Source organism: Cyphomyrmex costatus, unplaced genomic scaffold, assembly GCF_001594065.2.
Source record: "Cyphomyrmex costatus isolate MS0001 unplaced genomic scaffold, Ccosl1.0 scaffold141, whole genome shotgun sequence".
Lineage (NCBI taxonomy): Eukaryota > Metazoa > Arthropoda > Insecta > Hymenoptera > Formicidae > Cyphomyrmex > Cyphomyrmex costatus.
This window is the reverse complement of record NW_017275402.1, coordinates 1,351,991-1,378,104: the sequence shown is the minus strand read 5'-3', so window position 1 is coordinate 1,378,104 and position 26,114 is coordinate 1,351,991. Positions and strand designations below refer to the sequence as shown.

The following is a 26,114-nucleotide window of genomic DNA, read 5'->3' as shown; positions in this document are numbered from 1 at the left end:
TCATTTTGATTCTTTGGATCATCACTGATTTATGACACATTCACATTGCTTCGGCAATTAGAAGAATTGTGCAAACAATATCTCGTCAATGAATCGTCCACGTGAGACCGCTTCAAAGACGAGTTGTTTTTTTCGTGTCGCCGTTTAGGTGGCAATTTTCGGAGCCGGTTTCTCGCCGGTCGTGTGCCGGTCTCGTCACAGGACTGAAACGAAGTGAGAACCGCGCTACGACGGCGAATCGATCTTTCCCACGTCCTTCGCGTCGGAGCGCTCTTCGCGGACTGGAGAGCGCCGCGGCGCGCGTGCACGGAACCCATCGCTATCGCCGCAGGTAGACACCCCACCAAATACGCCGCTTGAAAATTCGTTGCCGCAAGTTAATAACCCGTTCTCGTGTACACGATGTTGCGGCATGCGCGGGCGGCCCTGTGTTAACATGCCGATCTCATAAAACATGCCGAAGAAAAGGATTTTTAAACCTTCGACACCGACAATCCGGAAATGAAATTTTCGAAGATGCCGAGCTTAGACTTTGTATACATAGACATGATTCAATTTAAATTGCGAATAAAACATTTTTTGAATGTTATAAAATTTATTTTTCGAAAATGAAGTAACTTTATATTGTATATGAAGCGAAAATTTGTTGATAACATTTTATGTATATGAGTAGAAAATTATTATTTTTTTAAATTATTCTCTCCATATAGAAACAAAGAGTATGGTATCACTTGAGCTGTAAATACTTCGAAGCATTCGATAATTAATTGAGAAAAAGAATTTTATTAATTGACCACAAAATATTTCGAAACATTTGTATAGCATCAAATAAACTATAGCGATAAAAATATTTTGCAAACAAAAAACTTTTATAACTTTTATAACAGTTTTTACCGATCCCAAAGAAATATTTATTGACAACTACTTATGTCAGAATTTCAAAAGCGTTATTTTCTTTAATACTTTTTAAACACTTTTTAGATATAATTAGAACGCGACATATTCTAGGTATCAGAGAAATAACATTCACACAATATATTGAATTTACATAGAAACTGAATTAAGCTTTAAAAGTAAACAAGCCATAAAATATTGCTCTCTACATCTCCAGATCAGACTCTCTCAATAGATGCAGTTTCTTTTGAACCTAATCCGATCTCGAATGCCGATCGTAACCGTTATCAGTCATTAATCTGTTCGCGCAACACACGATACGGCGTAGTGAGTGTCACGACGGGAGACGCTGCGACATTTTTTTGTATCTCGCTCGTTGCCGATCGCCGTTCGATTCTCAATCGATCGGTCCAATCACCACGGACTCGGCGGAATCCCGTTACAACCCTCGCACGCGATCGCATCGCACATTTTCCCTTCCGCGATCCGAAAACGTGCGACCGATACACGTCTGAATGATGCATGTGCGTGTATCGAGATCACGACTCAGCTCGGAGTAATTCGCGTACAACGACGAGGACAAAATGTCACGATCGTTTAACTTAATGCGTCCCGTGTATAATTCATTGTTTACGCTGAATCATAATAATTGCCCTTTCGTCGAACGCGCGTGATTACGCTGAAAAATTATATCGCGCCGTCCCGGCGATCGTACGAGTGGAGATGTCAGATGAAGCATTTTATGCGTACAAGCGGTTAAAGTTCATGTACCAAGATGATTAACTCGGATCGGCTTTTCCTCTCGCAGCAAAAAATTATATATTTTATTCTACGGTAACTATCGAAACGGAAAAAATTATTTAATAAATAAGGCTATAATCTTAAGAATGACTTTTGACTTTGTTATCCAATAATGAAATTATTAAAAATTAATGAGACATTTTTTGCTACTTTTTATAATCTACCCTCATTATATGCGGTGGCCATTGATTGCCCGTAATTTCCTGAATTCACTTAACCAATAACATCTCAAAGCGTCTAGCAGAATCATAGCTGCTCCTCAACGCGGAAGGGTTCAGACTCAAAGGGCAAATCGATCTTGCCGCAAAGCCGATAATCCGGCATCCCCGTCAAAGTAAACGAACATCACACAGGCGTCTTACCAAGCACGATCCGACCCTTCTTCACTTCCCTACCTCTCCCCCCCCCCCTCCTCGCATGCATCCCTCCTCGTGTGCTCCTACCCTGCGGAGATCTCCCGTGACCTCACGTTTATGAGAACCAGCCCTCCACCTCCCCCGCCAAGTTTTCCCCGATCGAGTGCGACCGCCATTACGTTATACCTGCGGTCTCACACTCGTCTCATAGGAGAACCTCGGGTTAATATCAGTGCAGCTGCAGCTGTACTACCGTGCGCGCCAAGATACAAGGCCTAGGGGGTCAGCAGGCGGGAGGAGAAATGCCGAGATGTCGTGGAGAAGGGGTCTACGACATCGCCTACCGTCTGGTTTCCCCGGTTCTTGCCGCCTGTTTACAATCCTGGAAGCTCGAGCCTGGTACACACCGTTGGTATCGCCAGGTATGGTATAGCTATCGCCGGTTTGGTACTTGACGCGGTTTACAACGTTAGGTTGGACGATGCTCCATGCCGGAGAAAAGCCTCAGCGATGTGCAGGGCACTAAAAGGGCTTGCCTACAGAGAGTGTCGGCTGGCTACCAGTTCACCAGCGGAGTAGAGAACAAGGATGTATCGCGGGATTAAGGTTTAAGGTTACAGTGATGATGCCTCGATTATATTCGTACAAGCTTCCGATTTCAGTATGCTTTACTGAAATCTCTTGAACCAAATCTAATAATTATTATATTATTATATTAATTCAGTAAATAATAATGGATTGTATTAAATATATATTTTGCATTATATCAATGATCTACTATTGTCAAAAAAACTTTATGTATTGCTACGTTCTGAAATTATAGAATCTTGGGATCAATAGGTCGTAGTAGACACTTTGGTTATTAGAATCTAAACTTCTCCTATATATATGCAAATTTTTTCCTTTCTTAAGAACTGGAAATCTTTTAATCTTATAGTTCGTATACTTCAAAATAAAATAAAAATAATCAATTTTCAATTGATCGTGGATAAGAACGCTCTTATATTTGAAATAAGTAAGCTAGAGATCTCGGATGTAAGAAATCTTGATATTTCAAAAGAATGTACGAGACGTGGCGGTCATCAAGGATGACTTCGTATGCAAGCGAAGTAGCCTGGAGGTGTGCGGAGATTTCGGGACCGATAAAAAAAAGGGAGAGTACTGGGTGGGTGGAGAAAAAGGTGGTTCGCACAGGGACGTGGCGAGAATCGTATGACCTTCGATCTCGAAGGAAATCTCCGGTTCTCCATATCCGACGAATGATGTCGTTCGTTAGTTCGTTCCATCGGCCAGCGGCTCTCAACTCACTCTATCTGGAATTCCAGGAGGAGCGGCCGAGTTACGATGATATCAATACCTCGCGAGAGATACACCGGCGAGGGAGGAGCAAGCCATATCTCTCGCGATACCATTGTGGTGTACCAACATCTACCCTACAAGTACACTGTCTGCTAAAAGTTTCAAGAGATCGTTAGAGAAAATTACGATTTAAGCTGTAATTCTCTAAACTCAAAATAAATCACGAAAGCCCGATTGCATCAATGTTATTTTAACTTTAAGCGAAGCTTAAAACACACACATACAACTCTCTCTCTCTCTCTCTCTCTCTCTCTCTCTCTCTCTCTCTCTCTCTCTCTCTCTCCCCCCCCCCCTCTCTCGGATGAGAGAAAGAAAGAAGAGAGAAAGAGGAAAGTTTCACTTAAAGTCAAAATAATGTTGGCGCAATTGGACCTAAAATAATTGAAATGTCGGTTCCGGAGTTCAGTGAACGTCATAAAGTACTAGTAGCCGTTTCGTGTTTTATCCATCAGCCAATCATTGTACACCAACTTAAATTTCCCTCGGTTTATTGATATTTTCCGGTCATTACATTTCTTATTCTTGTAACTGAAGTGTAAAGAGCACCGTCATGATCGAGCACGTCGAGCAATATGCGGAATATATTCAGCACGCGATCATTATTTACACCGCTACCATAATCCGCGGCGATTAGGCGCGCTTATCTGCGACAGAGCAGAAAATCAAACGAGTAGCCTGAAACGGCGATTCCAAACTACGCTGAAATATAAACACCGTTTCTCTGAAATAAGAGCTTTCTCGAATGCGTCCGATATGACGTGCTCGTTACTTTCAGCTTCTATATCGCCTATTGCGCCCTGACCGGAGGAGATAAAATTGCCAGGTCGGAATTCCATGTGTGTCACGTTTGTACCGTGAGTTTTGAAATTCGAAACAGGTCCTGCTTCCTTCCAGGAGTTACATTGGCCCAGGAGCAAAACCGCAGCTCATCTCTTCGTGGTATTGTTGTGTGATATCGACCTCTTCTCCTCCTCAGCGATATGATGTAATTCGCCACACGCGTCTTCGAGATTCTCGAACGTACCTATGGGATATTTACCGCGTCTCTCGTCACCTTGAACTTAAGACACCGTGTATACCGATAGAAGACTTCACGCGTCTCGGCGTGTATAAGCTTCATACGAGGTATCGTACTTCTAGCAAGCAAAGTAGCGAGTGTGCACGTTTACGTCAGTGGCGTAGAAGAGTGTCGTTGCATATCATTTGATATCATATTATGTCACAATGCGCCGTCGCCATGAAATTTAATTAATTGGCTTTCGAAATTACATATTAATATAGTTTCGGTATTAATATGAAATTAATACTCAAAATTAATCATAAAATTATTATACATATTAGAGCAATTTGTAATTTAATATTTATGTATTTATTAGATAAAGTTTTTATATGATATCAGTGTTATTTATTAGGTGTAATAATTCTCGTTTATCGTCTTCGTTTTTGCGACCGTTTGCTGAAATCTTTCTCATTTCTCTATAACTATCTCGAACCTCTGTGGCGGATATGATGTAGTATTTTTACGACGCGGTCGGCAGGCAATTATGCGTTTTTCATCGAGAGAAGAGCAATGACGCTCGTCTACCGCTCGTAAGCGTAATGAGTCCGCGTTACTAATGATCGTACGTTTGTAATCACGTCGAAGGACCGGATGCCGCCGGATCCGCCGATCAATCGACGATACTTATGACGACCTTGGCAATTACTACGAACCCGTTTATAGCCCTCTGACATTTTTCTAGAGTACACGAAATGTCATTTGATCGCTATCGTTAATTTCGCGGTAACTTTGAGCAGGTAATAGCGAGTGTTTTGGAGCAGCATGACATTTCGACGTCGAACGACGTCTTATATATTCAGCACAATTCTCTTCTCTTAACAAACTCGTTATATCAGTTGCAAATGTATTCTTATTCAAATGATTTTTTGTATTTAAGTTTCGAGGATACTTTGGGAATACATTTCACCGCGACAGCTTTAAATAACTTGTCCATCGATATTTTTGTTTGTTTATTATAATTGTTATAAAAAATTCATAATAAAAAATTCTAAATTACACTGTTCAAACAAAAAGTAATTTTTTTCTATTCGAAATGCCATAATATATATTCCAAAAATTTATCACAATAAACACAGTGTCATTGACAGAATTTGCGTAGTATATTAAGATTTTTAAATTGAGGAATAATAATAAATTCGAGTTCTTTAATCATCCTAAAAACAAAATTTTGATATTCTCAAATTCTGATAACAGCATTATTCAGTGCAAAAATCTTCAGGGTGTAACATTTCAAAGAGGAAAAAAGTAATTTTTTGTTGAATTATACGCACATTTATGTACAGGAAGATAAAATTTAAACAACTGTAATTTTATAAAAATAAGTCATATAATCATGAACTAAAATTCATTTGGAATCTGTAGAAAATAATATTTTTAGTTAATTTCAACATGTTTTAGAAATAAAAATTTGTTTATAACATTTAAAAGTGCAATTTAAATATTATAGACTTTATTTAGAAATAAATTTTTATTTCTAAAACATGTTGAAATTAATTAAAAATATAATTTTCTATTCATTTCACTTCAGTTTACTCAAAATTCAGCTACATAAATTCTGCCAACGGTATGTCATAGACACACACACACACACACACAGCACAAAAAAATTTTTAGAATTTAATTAACTATTAAACGTTTAAAATATAATACTTTGGAGAAAATGTTAATGTTTAATGTTTTTTATAAAGAAGAAAGTCTAATGTACTAATATTATATCATAATATCTCATAATTATATATCTACACATGTGATCAAAATTTATTTTATAATTTTCTTTTTATAAACAAAATATCAAACGAGCTAAACAGAAACTCTAGCGTGGATCACGTGACACGAAGTCGTAATAATCAATTTTATCCTATAGATTATCAGTTATGTATTAATTAAAATGAATATTTAAGCGTAAAGTCAGAAACCAAACGAGCGTGATTTCCTGGTGGAAATAATGCTAATAACGTCTAGCAACTTTTTGCTAGCCTGTGAGGGTAATCGAGCGCCCTCGTGTTACGCGGTCTGAGAACATTCGAATGAGCCAAAAGGATTACGCTTCCTGTACGCTTATCCACCGTTATCCTAAGGTAACGACAGGATTAATCCGTCCTTTCCGGCAAAGAGTGCCGCAACAAAGCGGAACGACCGCACCCGCTGGTTTTACGGGTTTTACCGGAGGAAGTCGTGCTCTTCTGCCTGCACTCGGCATGCACTTCTCGTGTCTGACGCACGTTCCTCTCCATGTCCGGCAACGTTCATCCTCCCGTCGACACTCACAACAGTCAGACCTGATACAAGCGCGTGCTAGAGACAAGCGTACGGGTACATTCGGTACTCTTCTCCTCGTGCGCGAGCGTGACATAGAAGTACTTGGAGATACGAGAAAGGTAAGGTAAGTAAGGCTCGTGCCCTGCCCGCGCAGCGGTGACTGAACCCACACAGCATTTCACGTAAGGAGCTCACACGCACGTACCAGGGACATATACATGAAACCGGCGTGCATACACGCCCGCCTGGTCGAGACGTCAGAGTGAAGAACCGTTCGGGGAACCGAGAGAATCTCATCAGTTAAGATATCGACGTACTTTTTGGATTAAAGCGCGCGACGGAGGTTTAACTTCACGCATAGATGAAAAACGATGGAAGCTAATCATTAATCCGGGCTATTTTGTTATCGCGCCATCGACCCCTAGGCCGTGAGAAAGATGATTATTACTGCGAGAGAAGTAGGTACAACGACTGCGAAATTATGTGACGTTAACAGAGATATTAAATCTCTCGACGCTTGTTATAGCTTTCTTATTATCGCTAGCTTTCTATTATCTTAGATACTTACAGAGACTTAAGGCTCCTGACCATTCATCACGGACCTTTAGATCGATGATATTACAAGCGAGAAAACATGTAATGAAAATTCTTGCAAAATATATCAAATTAGAAATATTTTTCAATGAAACAATTTGTATTTGATATAGAGTATAATTGTCAAATATTTCGATAACTCTCTTTTTGTTTCGAAATAAAATAAAATCGTATCTTAATATTTGATTAATTTAACTGCTATCATATGTATATAGTTTGTTTCCTTTTTTTGTTAAGCATAATTCAACTTCAAACATATGGTTATTTATAAATAAATTATCGAAATACAAAAAGATTTTTCCGGTACGTTTTACAAATCTATTCCGTCAAATGCGAATATTCCATTAAAAAATACTTACATTTTAATATAATTTGCAAGAATTTTCTTTATCAATAAGTTACAAGTACCAATAAGGAGCCAACACTAGATGTATCGTATATACTCGTATATGCAATAAATTTTTTTATTACATACATAAATTAACAAATAATTAAACATTGCGACCTTACGTCATCTTCAAAAGAAAAAATGATCTAAATATAACCCCAAAACATAAGATCGAAACGATTAAATGTTTTAAATTAATATAAAATAAAATTTGTACATATTATATCACATAAACAGCCAATGTTGGCTCTTATAAGTACTTCTAATTTTTTTTTTATTTATATTCTTTAGAGTTTAATTTAATTCTCTTAATTTTCTTTATTTTTCTCGCTTCCAATGTCACAATATGGCACAGTGAATAGGTAGGGATGTTAAATATGTATATGTATTCTGTATTATGTGAATTATGTTATTAACTATATAAATAAAATTAAATAATTATTGTGTATGTGTGAGCAATGCCTTATCCGAGTCGAACACTATATAGTTGCGTAGAAAATGTGAAGTTTTATTAAAATTTGATAAATACATATGACACTGCTATCATAATAACTTTCATAACGAAACATTGATAAAGATCCGAATTGTGGATCGAAACGTATGTATTTATCAAATTTTAATAAAACTTCACATTTTCTACACAACAGCCAGTGTTCGATTCTGATAAGATATTGCTCGTACACAAAGATTTATTCAAATGAGTCTTATTATTATTGATTGATTATATTTTTAAATAATTATGTATTATTCATTTATAATTTAGATAACACAAAAATAAAAAAATTATTTTACATACTGAAATCACAATGTTTTTGGTTCACGCGTGACAGAAATTGAAAACAGATGCACGTAATCATTATCAACTTGAGCCTCGGCTCAGCACATCTCCCAAAGGGTTTGTTTAAGTACCAGGAAGTACGCGGAAGATCGCGGTTGAGGAGGAGAGGGGACTCTTCGTGTACGTGGAAGTGTGATCTTTGCTCCAGTCTGTCATAAACCTTCCAAGAAGGAGCGTCTTGATTACAAATGTCGCGCGCTTAGAAGAAGTGACATATTCATGACAGATTAATCGCCGCGTTTGCGTTTGCGGAACGCTCATATTTGTCACGTTGGAGAAACGGAATACAACTATTGAAAAGAATACCCATAAATAAGATTACGTACCTTATCCTCACATGTCTTATGGCAGATGTACTTGCACACTGAAATAAAAAAAAAAAGTGCAAATAAGTGACATGATGATTATGGATTTGTCCATCTTAATTTTTATTCGATATTAATTTTTATAGTTAAATTCAGTTAGTTTTTTTAGTTAGATTTATATGTCGTTACATTTGTATTTAAATAAATTTTAATTAAACGATAAGTAATTTTATTATATTTCATCATCAGCACACGATGCACAAATCATTAAAACCATCATTATTGTAAGCATTATAATCGCTTCTTCAATCTACGCGGCATGTTAACTTACAATCATGCTAATTGCCTACTAGTAAATACAGCTGTGATCAGTCCGACCCAGCTTTCACGCGCGTACACAAACGTGCGTATGATCGAGGATGCATCTCTACATTAATCGTAGTAATCATCTCGTGTAATCTAAAGCAGGGCAATGAAACGTAATACCAGTAATAACGCTAATAATAATAATAAAAAGAAAAATGTCGAGTTTCATCCCCACAACAATTTTGTTTTAACCGGCACTCTTCGAAGCTTCCGTATCAACGATTGATTCGATAGTACTACCGACGAGAGCCAGCTGTTACCCACTTCTTCATTGCCCTGAAGGGAATGATGTTATCGACTCACCTCTGCAGCAGGAAGCTTGCTTGATCACCGCCTGGTGGCATAAATGACATGGTCGTGGTTTGCGCAATTGCTTGGTGCGGAACACGTGACATTGGGGTTCAAAGTCACTCTGGAACACAGCAAAAGGAGGATCCAATTATTGCGATGATCATTTTGGGTGATCAAAAAAGGAAGCATCATTGACAAACGCCATTTCATGCTTTTCGCGACCGACTTTTTTGTCGACATCGATCAATTAGTCGTAAGAACCTTCCCGAGCGATTAACCTCGTTAAGACACGGCATTATAAATGAGGAGTCTGTTTAACAGAGGTGGTATTTGAGGGGGAAACGCCTCATGCTTGAAACGAGGTCACAGATTTCAAGTCTTGACTCCAGTTCTGAACGCATTATCGTGATGAAGCATTTATAATTATAATTATTAGGTTGTAAGACCAACATCCATATTGAAACACAAATTTATCTATCATATCTAACATAAAACATTTATATTATTATAATATTTCTAAATCTTAGTGCACGCTAAAAGAAAAGATTGGCTGCTGCAACAAATTAGATGGTAAAATATAACATAGCAGTTTTAATTGGTTGCTGCAGCCACAATCTTTTTTTTCAGTGATGTCAAACTAAATATCTGAAAATAAATGATTTTATTAGCCTGTTATTATTTAATATCCTACGCCATATTTAATAAAATTCATCACCTCTGGATTAATCTTAGTGTAACGGAAGAAAAATAAAAAGATTCTTAACATCAAAAGAATTTAAATGAATTTATAAAACCATAACACTATAATCGACGTAACGAACTTTTCGTAGAATAAAAAATCAGAATGCAGCGCCCGTTTGCAATACTGCCGGCGCGTAACGAGCTCTTACAATTAATCACATAACAAACCAAGGATCAGCTCCACTTAATCACTGCTCCGAGAATCTCGACTGCGCGCGTTTTGCGGCAATTATAATCATTCTCATGTGTGGCTTTTCTGCGGCCGTAGATGGGAGAAGGCTTTCGAGCGTACGGTGCATAAATTGAGAAAACAGAACAGCCATTCATTAGGATCGCGTTTATCCCCGGATACGCTGCTGGCGGAACATTCGCTTCTATGACTCCCAGTACGACAGTCAACCTGTTAACAGTACTTAAGCCGATGCGCAGCACTCTATCGGGGGAGGCGCAGTTCGCGAAGTTATGCGCAAATAAGCGCTCGAGGCGCATTGCATCTTCCGTGAAGAAGCGCGGCCTCCGATTACGAACACGCGATGCACGTGGTCCTCTTCTTCGAGAAATATCCCGTCTTTTCACCCACGTTCGATCGAAGCCCCGCAGAGGAAAACGCGGATTTGAATACGAATTACGGTGCCGGCGAGTCGCGCTCCATGAAGCACGAGTGAGCAATTGCATGCAGATTGTTTGAAAATATATATAGGAATGGATTCTACAAAAACATTCTACTATAGATGGTACATATTCAAGGATACGTTATATACTTTTTAACAAAATAAACAATTACAGATTTTTAAAAATTGTATTTGGAAGTAATACAAAAAAACTAAGTGATTTAAAACCTAAATAGAAAATTATTTTAATAAATACTAAATATAAACAACTATTAATAAAATTTAATTATAAATAAAATGACATTAAATTGACAATCAATATAATTTGTAATAATTATTTTTAGCTTCAGTTTATAATTGTGTTTTAAATTCGGCAATTAACGTTTATATATTATAATATAAGATTAAAAAATGTGTTCACAAATTTGTATACAAATTTTATCAAATATTCTATCTACGTTGAACAAAAATAGGAATCCTTCTCTTATTTAAAGACATGTTTTTAAAAAATAGTTAAGATAAAGTGAGAAATTTTTCATTTAAACAGCTGTGTTGCTAAATACGAGTATAAATATTGATCTTACTGAGTTGTTTCATGTCTATATAACATTCATTTTTATACAAAATATATACATTTCCAATTTCACTTTTACTGTAGAGACTCTACACTTGATATACCTTTAAAATATACATGATGCTTTAAAAAGGACTCCATAACAGATTCATTATTTATTTAAAGAAACATTATTCTTTAAAAAACTCATATTTCACAGAAAATGATATTTTAAACTATATAGAGCAGAATGCATCGCGATGCACGAGTACTGCTTCGTTATGGTCTCTGCGAAAGACTCGTGAATGCTGCACACGCATGTCTTCTTTGGTGCGGATATTTAGCGGGTTTAATCATCACAAGACGTATGTGCAGCGTAGCAATAAAACGACTGTTAACGAGTTAATTAAGACACGAGAAAAATGAAACGCATTTAAGATACAGAAAGAGACATCTTTGAATAAATAAAATTCACACGACCCGTCGTAATGTGTTAATTTTGTTATATATGATGAATTTGTTTCCAACCTCGGTTGGCAATGGATGCGTTGTTGCAAATTACAAAGTACTGCGTCATTATCACCATGTAATATTTCGTAATTATCACTTCTATTAGCATCGTGAAACACGTGCGCTAGGAACACACGTTCCTTTTTGTATCGTTTTTCGCCGAATGGCCACAAAATTTCATCATCAACACTGCAAAATTTTGTCCAAATTATTCTATGGCTGATTTATCTCTAAATAATAATATATAATGGTGCACACGTTTTGTCAACATAAAAATAATTTTCACAATGCCAGTACATATCATGTACACTCTTTGGAATAAATATACATTTTTTTGGAAATTATTAATTCGGAAAGTTCGTTTTAATTTTGTAACAATTTTGTAGTATATATACCTTCGTAAAAAATGAACAAAATTTGAATTCAAAAAAAGGGTTTTAAAGTTTAAAATCTCTACTTTCAAAAAGTTACATATTTTTTTAGTTTCTGTGAGTTTTACAATGTTTAACATATAAAAAATGATGAGCAGAAAAATATGAAACCTTTCTTTTCATTTTGTAGATCTTTCACGTGCCACCCTAAAAAAAGTTTTGAAAATGTTCGACTACCTATCGTGAAAGCTAGAAACTTTTTCTACAAAATCGTTTTTTAAAAATGTTTCTACGATTTTTTGATTCTGAGTTATTCACGAGTTAAGTAAAGGAACATTTTGATTTTAATTACTCATAACTCCGTTAAAAATTATCGTACCGCAATTAAGAAATTAGATTCTTAAGAGGATGCTGAAGCCGTCTGTATTACCGATAAAACTAGCGTTTAGACATTTTCGTTCCTGTCTAATTTCTCCGTAATAGTTTCACAGAATAAAAATTTCATCTCCACGATTTATATTAAATATTCAGGCTAATGTACCTGTCCCTGGTGTATTTTGTGTCCAAAACTGCAAAAAGTATGAAATCAGATTTCTTTATTCATTTAAGCTCAGTATGGCGACCAACGCTGAAGATAAAAATGGATAAAGAAATCTGTAATTTTATATTTTTCCAGCTTTGGACATAATATAGACCAGGGGCAGATATATTAGCATGAATATTTAAATCGTGGAAATTTTTATTCTGCGAAACCATTATGAAGAGATTAGACAGGAACGAAAACATTAAAAACACTAGTTTTATCGATAATACAGGCGGGTCCAGCATCACCTTAAAACTAAAACTTTGCTCTATCGAGTGGAATAATTTTTTAAATGTACAATCTACTATTTTGTGCTAGAAAATTTAAAACGAACTTTTCGCGAGCGCGCGAATAACCTAATATATATAGCTTAAACACAATGACTTTATTATACACTATTTTTATTTATAACTTCTGTTGTTTTCTATTATTTAATATATTTAATACCAAATGTTAATATAATACACTTATTATATTAATCCGTTATAAAACAGAAAATTAATAATACGCAATATTTTATTGCTATTGTATGTAAAAAATTGTCAAAAAGACTGGAGGGGATCTAACACTTTTTATTGCCAATTAATAGTATTCTGGTAATATTTCCAATAATACGCCTTTCATAAATTCTCAGATATAAAATGCATTATTAGGCAAACATATATTATAATATATAGAGGAAAGTAATAATCATAGTTGCATTAATTACCAATTGTTCGTGACGATTACGCAAAACTCTCTACGTTTTTAATGATCATTATAATTCAAACGCAGTGCAAGAGTCAAGATAAAACGGTGGTTTAGTACTAATGATCAATGGCGATCTTCTAGCAGTAATTTAACCCCCTTAATGATAGAGTGTCTAATTTGCCAGCTAATTACCGGATACGTTCATACGACTCTTCCTGGGAGTACCGCAGAAAAGAAAAAAAAAAAAAAAGAACGATGTAACAATATCCGTTGCGCTGTTAAAATTTGTAATGATTATGCATATATCTTACTAACTAATCGCCGGATTCATTTATATTCCAGGACCTATGACTTCGTTAAAATAAAGTACCGTCATTGCTCATACGGGATCTAATTGATCTTTAATCTTCGCAAATTGGAAGGAATCGATGGGATCTCGCAAACTTCGTGACTTGTCCTTTTTAAAACTCTATGACTTCTACGTCTCTTAAAATTCCTTTAAGAAGATTTTATCTTCCATCATATTCCTCTCCATCGCCACAATCTTATCCTTAGAAAACTTAAACTTTAACTCATATAACTTTAACTTTATTCTATGTATAAGCAGATACTGTATTTTCAATGTTTATTTTACTACGTTATGTTAATTTATTTTATTCGATCGTTCTTATAACAAAATTTAAATGAAGCGAAAGCTAATAAAACTAACTGGCGTTTCTATAAACAACTGAAATTTTTTGATTAATTTTATCGGATGTTTGCTTTCCATTGCATATTCCTTCTGCTAGTGACTTTAATTATGTAAGTAGTTTTACTTCGTTCATAAAACTCGTACGATCAAACAACTTTTCGGTGAAATTTAAACATATACATGTGTGTATTCTATAATCAAGACAAGTTTTTTCTTCCATGATACACAAAAACGGAGTATACATAAATAAAACGATACGGAGAGATTTTCTTTAACGAGCGAGTTGATTTAGAATCGCATCACGAATAATCCACCTTGCCGCGAATGGATAACTATATCTCATAATAGATTCAGTGGATCGTGCGATATATCATGTAACGTGTAATTTCAACATTGCGCACGTTCAATGAACACAATACGTATATAACGTAGTGCGGTCTAGTGTAATCCGTGATATATGTATACGATGGGGCCAGTCGTTTTAATGAATTTCAAACGAGCCAAAGTTCTGCGGTTCTAAACCTGTTGTTTCTATAAATTCAGAGAGCTATTGCAATCTAACAATAAATTGTAATTAGTAGTGCCGTTATAATGATAATACAGTGGAATGGATAAAATTTTTCCTATTCATAACTCATTTATTATAAGTTGAAAATTTTATATAAACCTGTAGCATTTCTCTACAACAACATATGAGAAAAAAATCAAATTAGTTAGTTCAAAAATGAATTAAACAGTAGTTAGAAATGTCAGTAATATTGAAAATAGAGAAAATACAATAACAAATTCTGCACATGTAATTTATATAACTTCTTGTAATTTAAAAAGTATAATTGTGTATGTAAACTATAAGAGTTTTACATTTTCAACTACATATTTTAACGTGAAAAAGTAATAATTTCTTATATCAACCGCAGTAAGTACATCGATTTACTAAGGCAACGCTATCAAAAATATCTTAAGTCTCTTATTTACTCATCAATACTATCTCAATTATCAGAACGTTAAGAAACGAGAATATACAAATTCTTTCAAAAAAATTCTTGTAAAGTATATTAAAAGAAAATATGTTTCGACAAAACAGCACTCAAAATCGAAAACAAAATTTTTTTTCTTTAAATATAATTTGCAACAATTTTTATTATGTATTTTTTCATTTGTCATAGAAGCTGAATAAATTGATTATATAATATACTAATTAATATAATATAATGATTTTGTTTCACATAAAGACATAAAATAAAATCAAATGTGTATAAATCTTTAAAAATTTATTTAAAAAATTTTTTAATGTATTATTTTAACTATTAGGTTGTTCGAAAAGAGTAATTTCGTAATTTTTTCCCCGAGTGTTGTTAATTGTACTTTTAACCAGCCAACTTCATTTTTTTGATTCTGTGCAATTGTTTTTTTTTTAGGTGTATTAAAAATGGAAAATAAAAAGGAGCATTTTCGGTATATTTTACTTTTTTATTATCGAAAACGTAAGAATGCTGTTCAAGCAAGAGAAAGATTATGTGAAGTGTATGGATAGTCCAGGATCCCACCGCGCATCTATCGCGTATGCAGAGGAAATAAGTATTTAAAAAGTCGAAGTACGTGTTTTGAGGGCAACACTAAACCCCAAAGGTGCCTAAAAAAAAGTGATCAGGAATATCATTAATTACGACGTTTTTGATTAAAAAATTTTGAAAGAATGACCCATATGTTTAATAAAACTAAGGAAGTTGGAAAGGGGGGATTTGTAGATTATGAAAATGGTAGGTGCTTTATAGTGATCACAAAACAGCCAGGGTAAAAAAGGTAGGTTTTGTTCATTAAAGACATTTATCGCGTAGTTCAATAATTTTTGCACTAGATCAAAGCTTAATGTTTATTCTTTACGACGGAATAGGGTTGCCTTTAAAATCTGGTCCAAAGTGAGGGGTGCCATCGTTTTAAAAAATCGCTCCTGCCGACGAAAGCGAATTCGAGAGAGAAGAAGTGAAGGCGTGGCTCCGAGTGGTGAACAAGGATGCAGCGACTGACGGTTGACATGCGCACACGACTTTATATGTATGTACGTCACAGTAGTTGCTTTCCATTTGTATTGATTCTCAGATAATTCTCACTTGTGAGAATTATCATCAAAACTCAATTGAATACGCGTTTTTTTTACATTCTGACAAGGGAGATACTCAACTGAGTTTTTATCTACAAACTACACAAGATCGAGACCGTGTGCTTACTGAATCTCGTAGAAACTCACTTTAAAAGTGAGGTTATGAACCTCATATTGTCATAACTTTATCAAAATAAGCAAGTAATGACGTCATTAATCTGAGTAATTTTTAATTGTTTTTGTTATCAACAAAATGAAAAGATGCTTCTTGTGTGGTCATAAGGGAATAAGAGTGTTAAAATTCAGTGATGAAGCGTTTGAAAAGTGTGTTTCGATGCTGTCATTTCGTCATTCAAAACATTTCAAATACAGTGATATTACATTGACACATAAGCTAAGAAGAACAGTGGGACATCATAAGGCGTGTTATAAAAAAGTTTGTTGTCTTAAGCATAAGTACAGAGAAGAATTTAACGAGTTTTGCAAAACACAAGCAGTAAGTTGAATGTCTTGTCAATTGCATGTATAATTTCAAAGTACAGGACTAAATATGTCTATATTTTAAGGAGCAGCTCAAATCTGATATCCATGGCCCGGAAAAACGTGGCAGAAGAAAAAAAAAATCAGCACTTCACACTGTACGTTGAATAAATTTACAATTTTAGTGAAATTGAATGTGAATAAATTCCATTTTATTGAATTAACGTTTTAAATTCAATATTTCAAAGATTATTTGCCATTTTATATCAATTGAAATATCAATGAAGTAATAAGAAATTCACAAATCATAAACATCAAATAAAACACATAGGGAGAAAAAGTAGATGAAGAAATTAAAGAGCATAATAAATTAAGTAAATTAAATTTATTTGAATGAATGAAAAAGAAATATTACATTGAATTGTACATAATTGATGAATTGAAAGTTTATAAGAATCAAAAAGTAAAAAATGAAAAAATTTTAATTTGAAAATAAAATTTAAAGGATTGAACAAAAATCAGTAAAATTAAATAAATATACGTCTGAATGAATACTATTACTTTACATTGCAATAAGTCAAATTAATTTAAATGAAATTAAATTAAATGATTGAAGTAAAAGGAAATAAAAATGAAAAATTAAAAAATAATTGAAAAAATAAATTAAATGTCATCAAATAAAAAAAGATTTGAAATTAAAAAAATCTAAAATTTAAAAATATAAAACAAAAAAATGGAATATAAGAATAGATAAAAAAATACATTTATTGAAATGTGTGATTACTTTAAAAGTAATCAAGTCAAATTGTTATAAATAAAATTTAAATAAATAAAAATTTCATAAAAATAAAAATTCAAGTATGAAAAAAGTTAATTTAAAAAATGATATTATTTACTTCTCAGAATGATCCTTCTACATTTACTGAAGTGCAGCCAAATACTTCGAATGTTCATGAAAAAGAAAGATCATGGTAATTCAATTGTTGGTCAGTCGAGCAATATATCGAATAATCTTTCAGTTCCTTCTGTATCCGAGATTCATGATGAGGCATTTTTTTAATAATAAAATAAGAAAAGATAAAATATAAATTACAAAAAAGATTAAAATAATAATAAATAAAAATAAAATAAAATAAAATAAAAATAATTAAAATTATTATAATTAAATTTTGTTTCTTTGTTATTTTTTCTAGAAGCTTTCTCCCGGTGATGGACAGAAATCAACGCAACAAATATCGGATAACACAAAGACGATTATCGTAAACAAAAAGTTATGTATATTTTGCCAATGTATACAAAAGAAAACTGGGAAGCGAAAATGTTTTGTCACGTTTCCTCATTCCGTGAAAACCGTGCGTAAGTTAAAAGAAATGGCAAAAAGAAAGGGAGATGCTCGGATTCTCGAGATATTAAGTACAAGTAAAGTATTCCATTATCACGTGAATTGCCTTTCCACGTATGGATTAGCAATGAAGCGAAGCATTGAAGTACATCCAAAGACAAGACCTTGGCATAAGAGCAAAAATGTTCATAAATTAGCTTTTGAGTCTCTTTCTGCATACATAGTTTTAGAAATAATTTCAAAAAAAAGGGTTGTGTTTTTTAACGATTTATTATCGCGCTACAAAGCTCTTTTATTAGAGCTTGGTGAAGGTGAAATTGATCCTGAGGATGTTGACTTTCAAAAATATCGTCCCGATCATTTGGAAAACAAGATAATGAAGAAATTTGGTGATCAGATAACGATAGAGATTTCGTGGGCACACCGTGCAAAGAAAATCGTTTATCTACAGAATCTTGATATTTCCGTTTTAGCTACCGAGGCCACGATTGCGGATGAAAAGGATACGAAAAGAAGAGATGAAGTAGCTTATGAATTGAGACAGATTGTAAAATCTATTAAGAAAAGAAATGTGCCGGATAATTCAACCGCAGACGATATCATTCCTACAGAATATGACATTCCCGAAGAGTTATTCGAATTCATGTGCAATCTTATCCAAGGACCGGACATTCGACGGAAGGAATCTGATGATGATTATATTAAAATAAAATCTTTGTGCAGTGACATAATTTACATAATATTAACAAAAGATCAATTAGAACCGAAAAGTCTGACCCTTGGATTGGCAATGAAATTGATACCAAGTTCCAGAAAGATTTTACCGATTAAAAAGGTATGGACAATATGCAATCGGGTACATATTGGCGAAAGTACTTGAAACAGAAATGACGTTCACAACGTTGTAACGACAACCAAACCACACCAGCCGGCATTAATACGTCTGAAGAGTTTAATACCCACGTGGTATTCGATAATCTTGACCGTTTCGTGGACATCGCATCGGAAAACGATACGCTTCACAATACGGTTCAAATTATTTATTAATTTAAAAAAAGTGGAATAAGCACTGGCGTTGTCAATACAGATTTGGCACTCTTTCCGACTGTCGAAGTGATCTCGCAGGACCAAGATATGTTTCTCAATTACCAAGAGATCTCTCAGAATGACCAAGAGATCTTTCGGGACGATCAGGACATGTCTTAGATCGACCAAGAGATCTCTGATCGAACGAACGATGAACGTTCTCCCGTTCTTCGTAATATGACTTTGTTTCACATAAAAACAAAATAAAATCAAATGTGTATAAATCTTTAAAAATTCTTGGAAAAAGTTTTAAAGATGTATGTCAGAACCTCGAAGTGTGTGTTAATGTTATTGTAATATTTTACTAAGGTGTTCATTCATGTATCTACATATAAAATTTTAAGTCGATTTACGGTACCGTTTTCAAGAAATTAATTACAAAAATAGTATTCCGTAACGTGTTTTTATGACAAACAGTGCTCACATTTTTTACTTGACCATTTTTCTAGTATAATATTTTTCGTAATAATAAGAATGAAATAAAAAACATATTGATATAAACTAAGAATGTCCAACGAACACATAAAATATAACAAATTTACCGAATAATTTAAGAAAAAATTGATCTGTAATACCTGAATTTTAGGAAAATGTCATTCTGTTGATATCTACCTTCTCAGACTTGGCAATATGGCACAACTAATGAAATGCGCGCGCAGTATGATTGTGGATCATTTTTTTTAGAAGCTTTTTTTGTTCAATAATTTTTTGCTTTTTTCAAATTTGTCAGTAGCAAATCGCTATTGACCTTCTTTTAACCTCTTCAAGAGAGGAAATTTATTCAAATTTTTCATATTTTTAAACACTTTACTATGTATTTAATTTTTTTTAATTAACTTGATGTACCAAAATTTCGGATACGAAACGTTTGTGTTAAAAAATATAACGTGAACAATATTTATCAAACAATATCGAGTTATCAACGGCCTCGAAGTGCAATGGTGTACTGTACCGATCAGTATTGATTACAAGTTAATGTAGATGGTCATTTTACTAGCTAGGTGTTGACATACATCTTTAAAATGTATCATTTTAATTATTAGGTTGTTCGAAAAGTAATTTCATTTTTTCCCACGAGTGTCATTGATTGTATTTTAACCAGTCAACTTCATTCTAAATCATATTGTAATTATATATTTTTAAAGCTAACATTTCAAGGTTTATTTATAAAAAAAAATTGTTTTGGTTCTGTGCAATTGTTTTTTTTTTTATGTCGTATTAAAATGGAAAATAAAAAGGAGCATTTTCGGCATATGTTGCTTTTTTATTATCGAAAACGTAAGAATGCTGTTCAAGCAAGAGAAAGATTATGTGAAGTGTATGGAGAAGATGTTTAGAACGCCAGTGTCAAAACTGGTTTGTAAAATTTTGTTTCAACAATTTTGATATTAAAGATGCACCACGTTCTGGAAGTTGAAGCTGGTAAAGACAAAATAAAAGCATTGATTAAAGCAAACCGCCGAATAACAACACGAAAAATTGTTACGAAACTAAATTTGTCAAATTCGACCATTCATGAAACGACTTGGTTTCGTTTCAAAGTTTATTTTCTTGAAAAAGAAAAACGAAATTACTTTCCGAACAACCCAATAATTTGCTTCTTACAACGATCGTTTGTCTTCTCTTACGACTCACAGTTTTCTATATGTGAAAAGTTTGAACTGTTTGAAGCCAGAGAGTTCTGCAGTTTTTTCTTAATATAATGATACCTTAATCTAAAATCTATTTACGGATTTTACGTCTTTGATCCTATAGTATAAAGCTTATGCAGAAAGTCAGATGCGCTCACGAGTTCAAAGCTCGGGCAAGCGATTCAAGTGGCATCAAGTGTGCTTTCTCTGTCGCGATATCGCATAGGCTTCAAGCAGCGCAAGTTCGTTCGAAAGAAAACGAAGAGGAAGAAATGAAGGGGAGGCAAACATGAGAGCTCGAACAGAGCTGGCTTTGTCGGGTTGCGTTCGCGCTTGCGACTCGGAATACTTTGACTTGCATTAACCGCGAAGAAAAGACGAGGACTCGCGTTCTTCTTCTCTTTCTCTTCCTCCCTTTCGAAATTCAGAGCCTTTTACTTCCCCGATGATCCTCATGTAGTGGGTGGGCGATATGCAGAAGATACTGACGCGTATTATTATTAGAGTGGCAGATAACCCTAGACATTCTCTAATTTTTCTCTCGTGTCAGTAGAATATATAGCTATTTTATCTCTTTTATGAAGTCTGTGTTCATTGACGGCAAACATATTTCTAACAGAAAGTATGTATACATATATTCATATGAAGCATGAAAGGAAATCTCTTCATTCAAAGCTGAAAAAAACAGAATAATACATGTACTATACGCAAAACAAACACTATAGGCATGCGTCATTAATCAACCACGACGACAATTCGCATTGGTCTAAGCAATCATCATTTGATCATACTTGTTCGGTCGTCGCGACTGATCGCGCTGACAAACGGTTCGCCAAGGTGGTCACCTCGTGTCGGCGAGGAAGCGGCAGCTAGGAAAAAAAAAAACCGAACAAGCGATCTGGTCCACGAGGCTAACGCTCGCAACGACAAGATCTTCGTTCGCATGGCGGCTCGTGCACAGCAAATGCCTTGTATCGCCGTTGGCACGCAATCGCGCGACCGTGTCTTCGCTGGAGCTTAGTTCCTCGAAAGCATCTCCGCGATCGCGTTACTACGGAAGCGGCGCGTGTAATGGAGAACGACGGCGTGAAGATGAAGAAGTTAGGGAATGAGGCGGATCTGTTAGAATGAGCAAGCTGCTCTACTTGAATCCTAAACGTCCTAGCATACTATTTCAAATACCCTCGTACGTTTTTATTTTTCAGTACATGATGTTGTATGTATCTACATACAGCTTATCTTTACATGCATTCTCAGCGAACACCAACTAACAGTAACATACTATACATCAATGTTATAATTTCCTATACTCAATAACATAACTGTTACGTACAACATGTGCATGTTACATTATATTTATACTGTTGAGTGGGAAATTACAATGTTGATATAATGTTACTGTTTGTTAATGTCTACCGGATTGTTATTTAATCCTAGAATATTATCGCTACTGAGTTATTATAGTATTGCTATTGATACGTAAATTTTACGTACAAATGAGCTACTCGTAATATATATATAACACAAGTTTTTTCATACATATTACACTTTTATATGTATAATCTAGAATTTATGAACACAGACTGAACTATTAACTTTCTTAAAAAGAAAGAATAAGCACATGCTGTAAAATTCAATCTTGAAATGATATGAAGTAGTTTAATTGTGTGTATGTGTCTCCTCAAAAAACACTTAAATAAAATATATAACACAAAATAATTTAATTATCTAAAAATTGAAATCACACTCTCTGTTATGATACTGAGATCACCAGGGGGTTCAAACCGATATATAAAACAAATAAAAATTTTAAAAGTTTGTTTCCACTCGTTTCTTTTAGCATGATTACTCCTAATGGTACTGAAGGTTTGGCATTTAATGACTTTGCTCATTTATATATGTAAAATTTATTATCGATAGCATTCTAGAATACACTTTACAAATACAATAAAATTAGTAATATTGTATAATATAATTTAAAGTTAAATTTTTTAATTATATCAAGGTCAAAATTAATTCATGCGAGAAAATGAATGAAGATTGCTATCTGAAGTTACTTATATAAAGATGGTACTTCCTATAATCGCTGCGAATGAAGGAAATAACTTTCAAGGTGAACACGACGACTGCATCGCAAGCACTCACGGCTTAACAAATTGCGGGAGCGTGCGGAGAGATGGGTAGAAAAGAATCCAGAATCCGTGCTCGCGAAGCGTGGCGATTTTATATCTGATGGCTCGCTCGTGTCCTGTGAAGCCTCACGAGGTGTGGCGCCGCGCTCTCTGCAATGGCGCGTGATGATGGCAATCGTTGGGATAGGAGAAAACTTGCGGATATCAACTATACTTAATAATATTCTCATCAGAGCCTCGGTGTTAATTAATTAATAATTTATAATTTATATTTTATTACCATTTATTAGGTAAAGTGTCAATTCCAAGAGCTGTAGAAGCTACTTAATTAACCCATCAATTTATTTTTTATTTAATCTGCCAGAAAACTCGTTAAACATAACTTATGCATGCTTCAGGTTAAACGATTAAAACCGTTAGTTGAAACTGGTATTATTGGTAAACTAGAATATTATAATTTATCGGTTTGCACGGTCGTGATCTTTTTGTTTTTACATTATTTTTGTAGTGTGTGTGTGTGTGTTGTCCAGTGCCGATAACATATTCTTGATCGTAACTTTGCCTTTGAGCAGAACTCACAAAGTCGCCGTACGACCATTGGCATTCCGAACGCGGCGTTGCTCGCGTAATAAAAAAAAGAACAATGGAAGAAAAGAAGAGGAAGGGATCGAGAATAAAGATTCGGACAGCATAACAATGGGAGTAGAGAAGCAGAGATATAACGAAAGGATAAATAAATCTCTCGGTATCCAAGAGAGCGAGAAAGAGATAAATAGAGAAAGAGATAACACGATGATGCACGTAAGAACTCGAATATACAAAACTTGAAAAGAAATCGATATCTTGCATGTTTACTTCCTAATTTTGCTATTTTTTGTTGGTAATTTGGTTACTTCACTATTTTTAATAATTCGAACAAAACGTTTAATTTATCTTAACATTTCATTTTATAAAATCATAAATATTCGATTACAGTATTTTGATAATACCTATAAAAATCCTCGCATATACACAGTCAAGTTTCAAAATATGCTATATAGTTACGCCACTGGTCGTATAATTTTGCCACCTCGATAGCTTCAAACTACCATATCGCAATTTCACTGTGGCCGAATCCTCGATGACATCGAAACCGCGGTGGGTGAACGGAGAGAACAAGAACGAAGGTCGTGGAACGAAGATTAAGAAAGGAATGGGCACGGCCGCGTGATTGGTAATCCCTTCGACCGGTAAATCCGCATGGAAATGGAACAGAACACGCATTCGAAAAACGATATTCGTTATTCATCGGGCGCTCGAGCGTGCGTGAGTTCACGCGGGACGATGCGCGTTAGACCCGCGCGATCACGCGCCAATAAATTCCATTTATGGCTCCACGTTGTTCAGCATTTGGACCCGGGTATTGAGTTTCAAAGCGAATTTCGTGTTACGAGTTTGGTCGCCCGACAGAAGGTTTGTTGACGAAGCTGTTGTCAAAGTCAGCACAAAGAAAGTCCACTCTGAATGATATTCTTCAAGTATGATTGATTAATTTTACTATAATTTATTTTCTACATTTAGTACGATTTTAGAATGTCAATCGTTTATCAATTAAGTATAATTTCGACAGTTTCCTTGGTTTGGTCTTTTTGAACAATTTTTTAAATAACAAATAATTTAAATAAATTAATCATGTGATTAATTGTGCAAATTGTGCAGAGTGACAAAAAAGTTTTACCACAAAGTTTGGTGTTTATCAAATTATTAATAACGTATATGTCATATATTTACAATACAAAAATAGAACATGCTTCTTCATTTTACAAAATAACGGTGTTTATATAATTCTCATTGCGTTAGTGCTAATATTAACACCAATATGAATTCAATACCATGGGTTTTAAATCCACATCATGTTGGTGTTAATATTGACACCAGATAACCAGAGGTTTGAAATCCATATCATGTTGGTGTTAATACATATTAACATCAATACAGTGAGAATTATATAAACATCGTATTGGATGTTAAATCTACACCAGAGTTAAATTTATACCACTATTTTTGAAATGTGAAATGTTAGTTATATCTAATTAAATACTAAAAATAAAAATTAATTATTAATTTAATAATCACAAAACTTTTTTTAGTCAAACTTTTTGTCATCTTGTACAATATTGCACAATAAATCATATGGTTTATTTAATTTATTTGTTACTTAAAAAGTAATTTTAAAAGACTAAACTAAGAAAAATCTACTAAAAAAATTGCCTACTCACTTTTTTTTCAAAATCTAAGAAAAATTGACCTTAAACTTAAGTTTAAATGAGTTTTCCTCAACATCCTTTTGTGAAAATAAATTATAGACTTCATTTCTTCTTGCTACTGCACGATTATACTCATATTTATCTAATAAGATGCAAAATGAGAGTTTGCGCGCAATGAAACATAATATTTTATTACAATGCATTTCATCTTGATCTTTCGAGGCTCGTGATTTTCAAGATGCAATCCGCGTGTCACGCGCAGAAGCGAAACCGAGACGCCGGTTATTGACAATGAACTTGGAGATATACCGCTCAGGATAGAAGAGAGGTATTTTCGCGGTGCATCCAGATTGCGTGGCTGATAAAACGGCCTTGCAGTACTTGGCACACCGCACGGCGAGAGATTATATTGCACGTGCGCCGGACGTAGTGGCGATTCAGCTGGCGAGGTAAAATGCGGCATGACGAACGGCCGCGACTCTATCTCGCGGCATGCCAACCGGTTCCTTTGCGAAGAAAATTTCGCACAGGATCGCCCGGGATGTCCGTGAATTGAAGTACACGTGTGCCGATGATCGTGCTCGAGCTACCGCGAAGCTCGGCTGAACGCTGCGGCGGCGGGAGGATAGATTACATTACATCCTCAAGAACGTTCTTCCGGGTTTTTAGCAAAAGCCGACATTTCCGCGCACCCGATGCTCGGCGCGATAATCGTAACTTTTTCACATGGAGAATGCCTACCGCTTACATAAAAAAATAACGCATGTAAAAGATTTTAGATAAAATATTATCTACTAAATATAAAACTTAATGTATAAGGTAATTAGAAATTTCA

General features: G+C 34.5%; 2 protein-coding genes across 8 annotated transcripts in view; one reads left to right on the top strand and one right to left on the bottom strand.

Moving 5' to 3' along the window:
- The window catches only part of by (focal adhesion protein tensin), a 203,418-nt gene that overhangs the window by 112,398 nt on the left and 64,906 nt on the right, over window positions 1–26,114 (bottom strand). For all 6 annotated transcript variants that reach the window (XM_018551571.1, XM_018551570.1, XM_018551573.1 and 3 more), the window contains 2 exons: window positions 9,524–9,632; window positions 8,876–8,913 (listed from right to left, as the gene is read on the bottom strand). In XM_018551571.1, the coding sequence (XP_018407073.1) occupies window positions 8,876–8,913; window positions 9,524–9,632 (147 nt within the window). The remainder of the gene's footprint in view (window positions 1–8,875; window positions 8,914–9,523; window positions 9,633–26,114) is intronic.
- LOC108783104 (uncharacterized) lies at window positions 16,585–18,355 on the top strand. 2 transcript variants are annotated; one of them, XM_018551582.1, is made up of 4 exons: window positions 16,585–16,858; window positions 16,929–17,000; window positions 17,746–17,828; window positions 18,036–18,355. In XM_018551582.1, the coding sequence occupies exons 1-3, from the start codon at window positions 16,616–16,618 to the stop codon at window positions 17,815–17,817; spliced, it is 387 nt and encodes a 128-aa protein (XP_018407084.1). In that variant the 5' UTR covers window positions 16,585–16,615; the 3' UTR covers window positions 17,818–17,828; window positions 18,036–18,355. The 2 variants fall into 2 exon arrangements, with proteins under 2 accessions (XP_018407084.1, XP_018407085.1); XM_018551583.1 differs by having other exon boundaries at window positions 17,746–17,813; window positions 18,036–18,069.

Coding starts and splice junctions, on each gene's coding strand:
- LOC108783104 (XM_018551582.1), top strand. CDS start 16,616: ATGAAAAGATGCTTCTTGTGTGGTCATAAGGGAATAAGAGTGTTAAAA. Junction 16,859..16,928: donor AGTTTTGCAAAACACAAGCA/GTAAGTTGAATG, acceptor CTATATTTTAAG/GAGCAGCTCAAATCTGATAT. Junction 17,001..17,745: donor AAAAATCAGCACTTCACACT/GTACGTTGAATA, acceptor TTTACTTCTCAG/AATGATCCTTCTACATTTAC.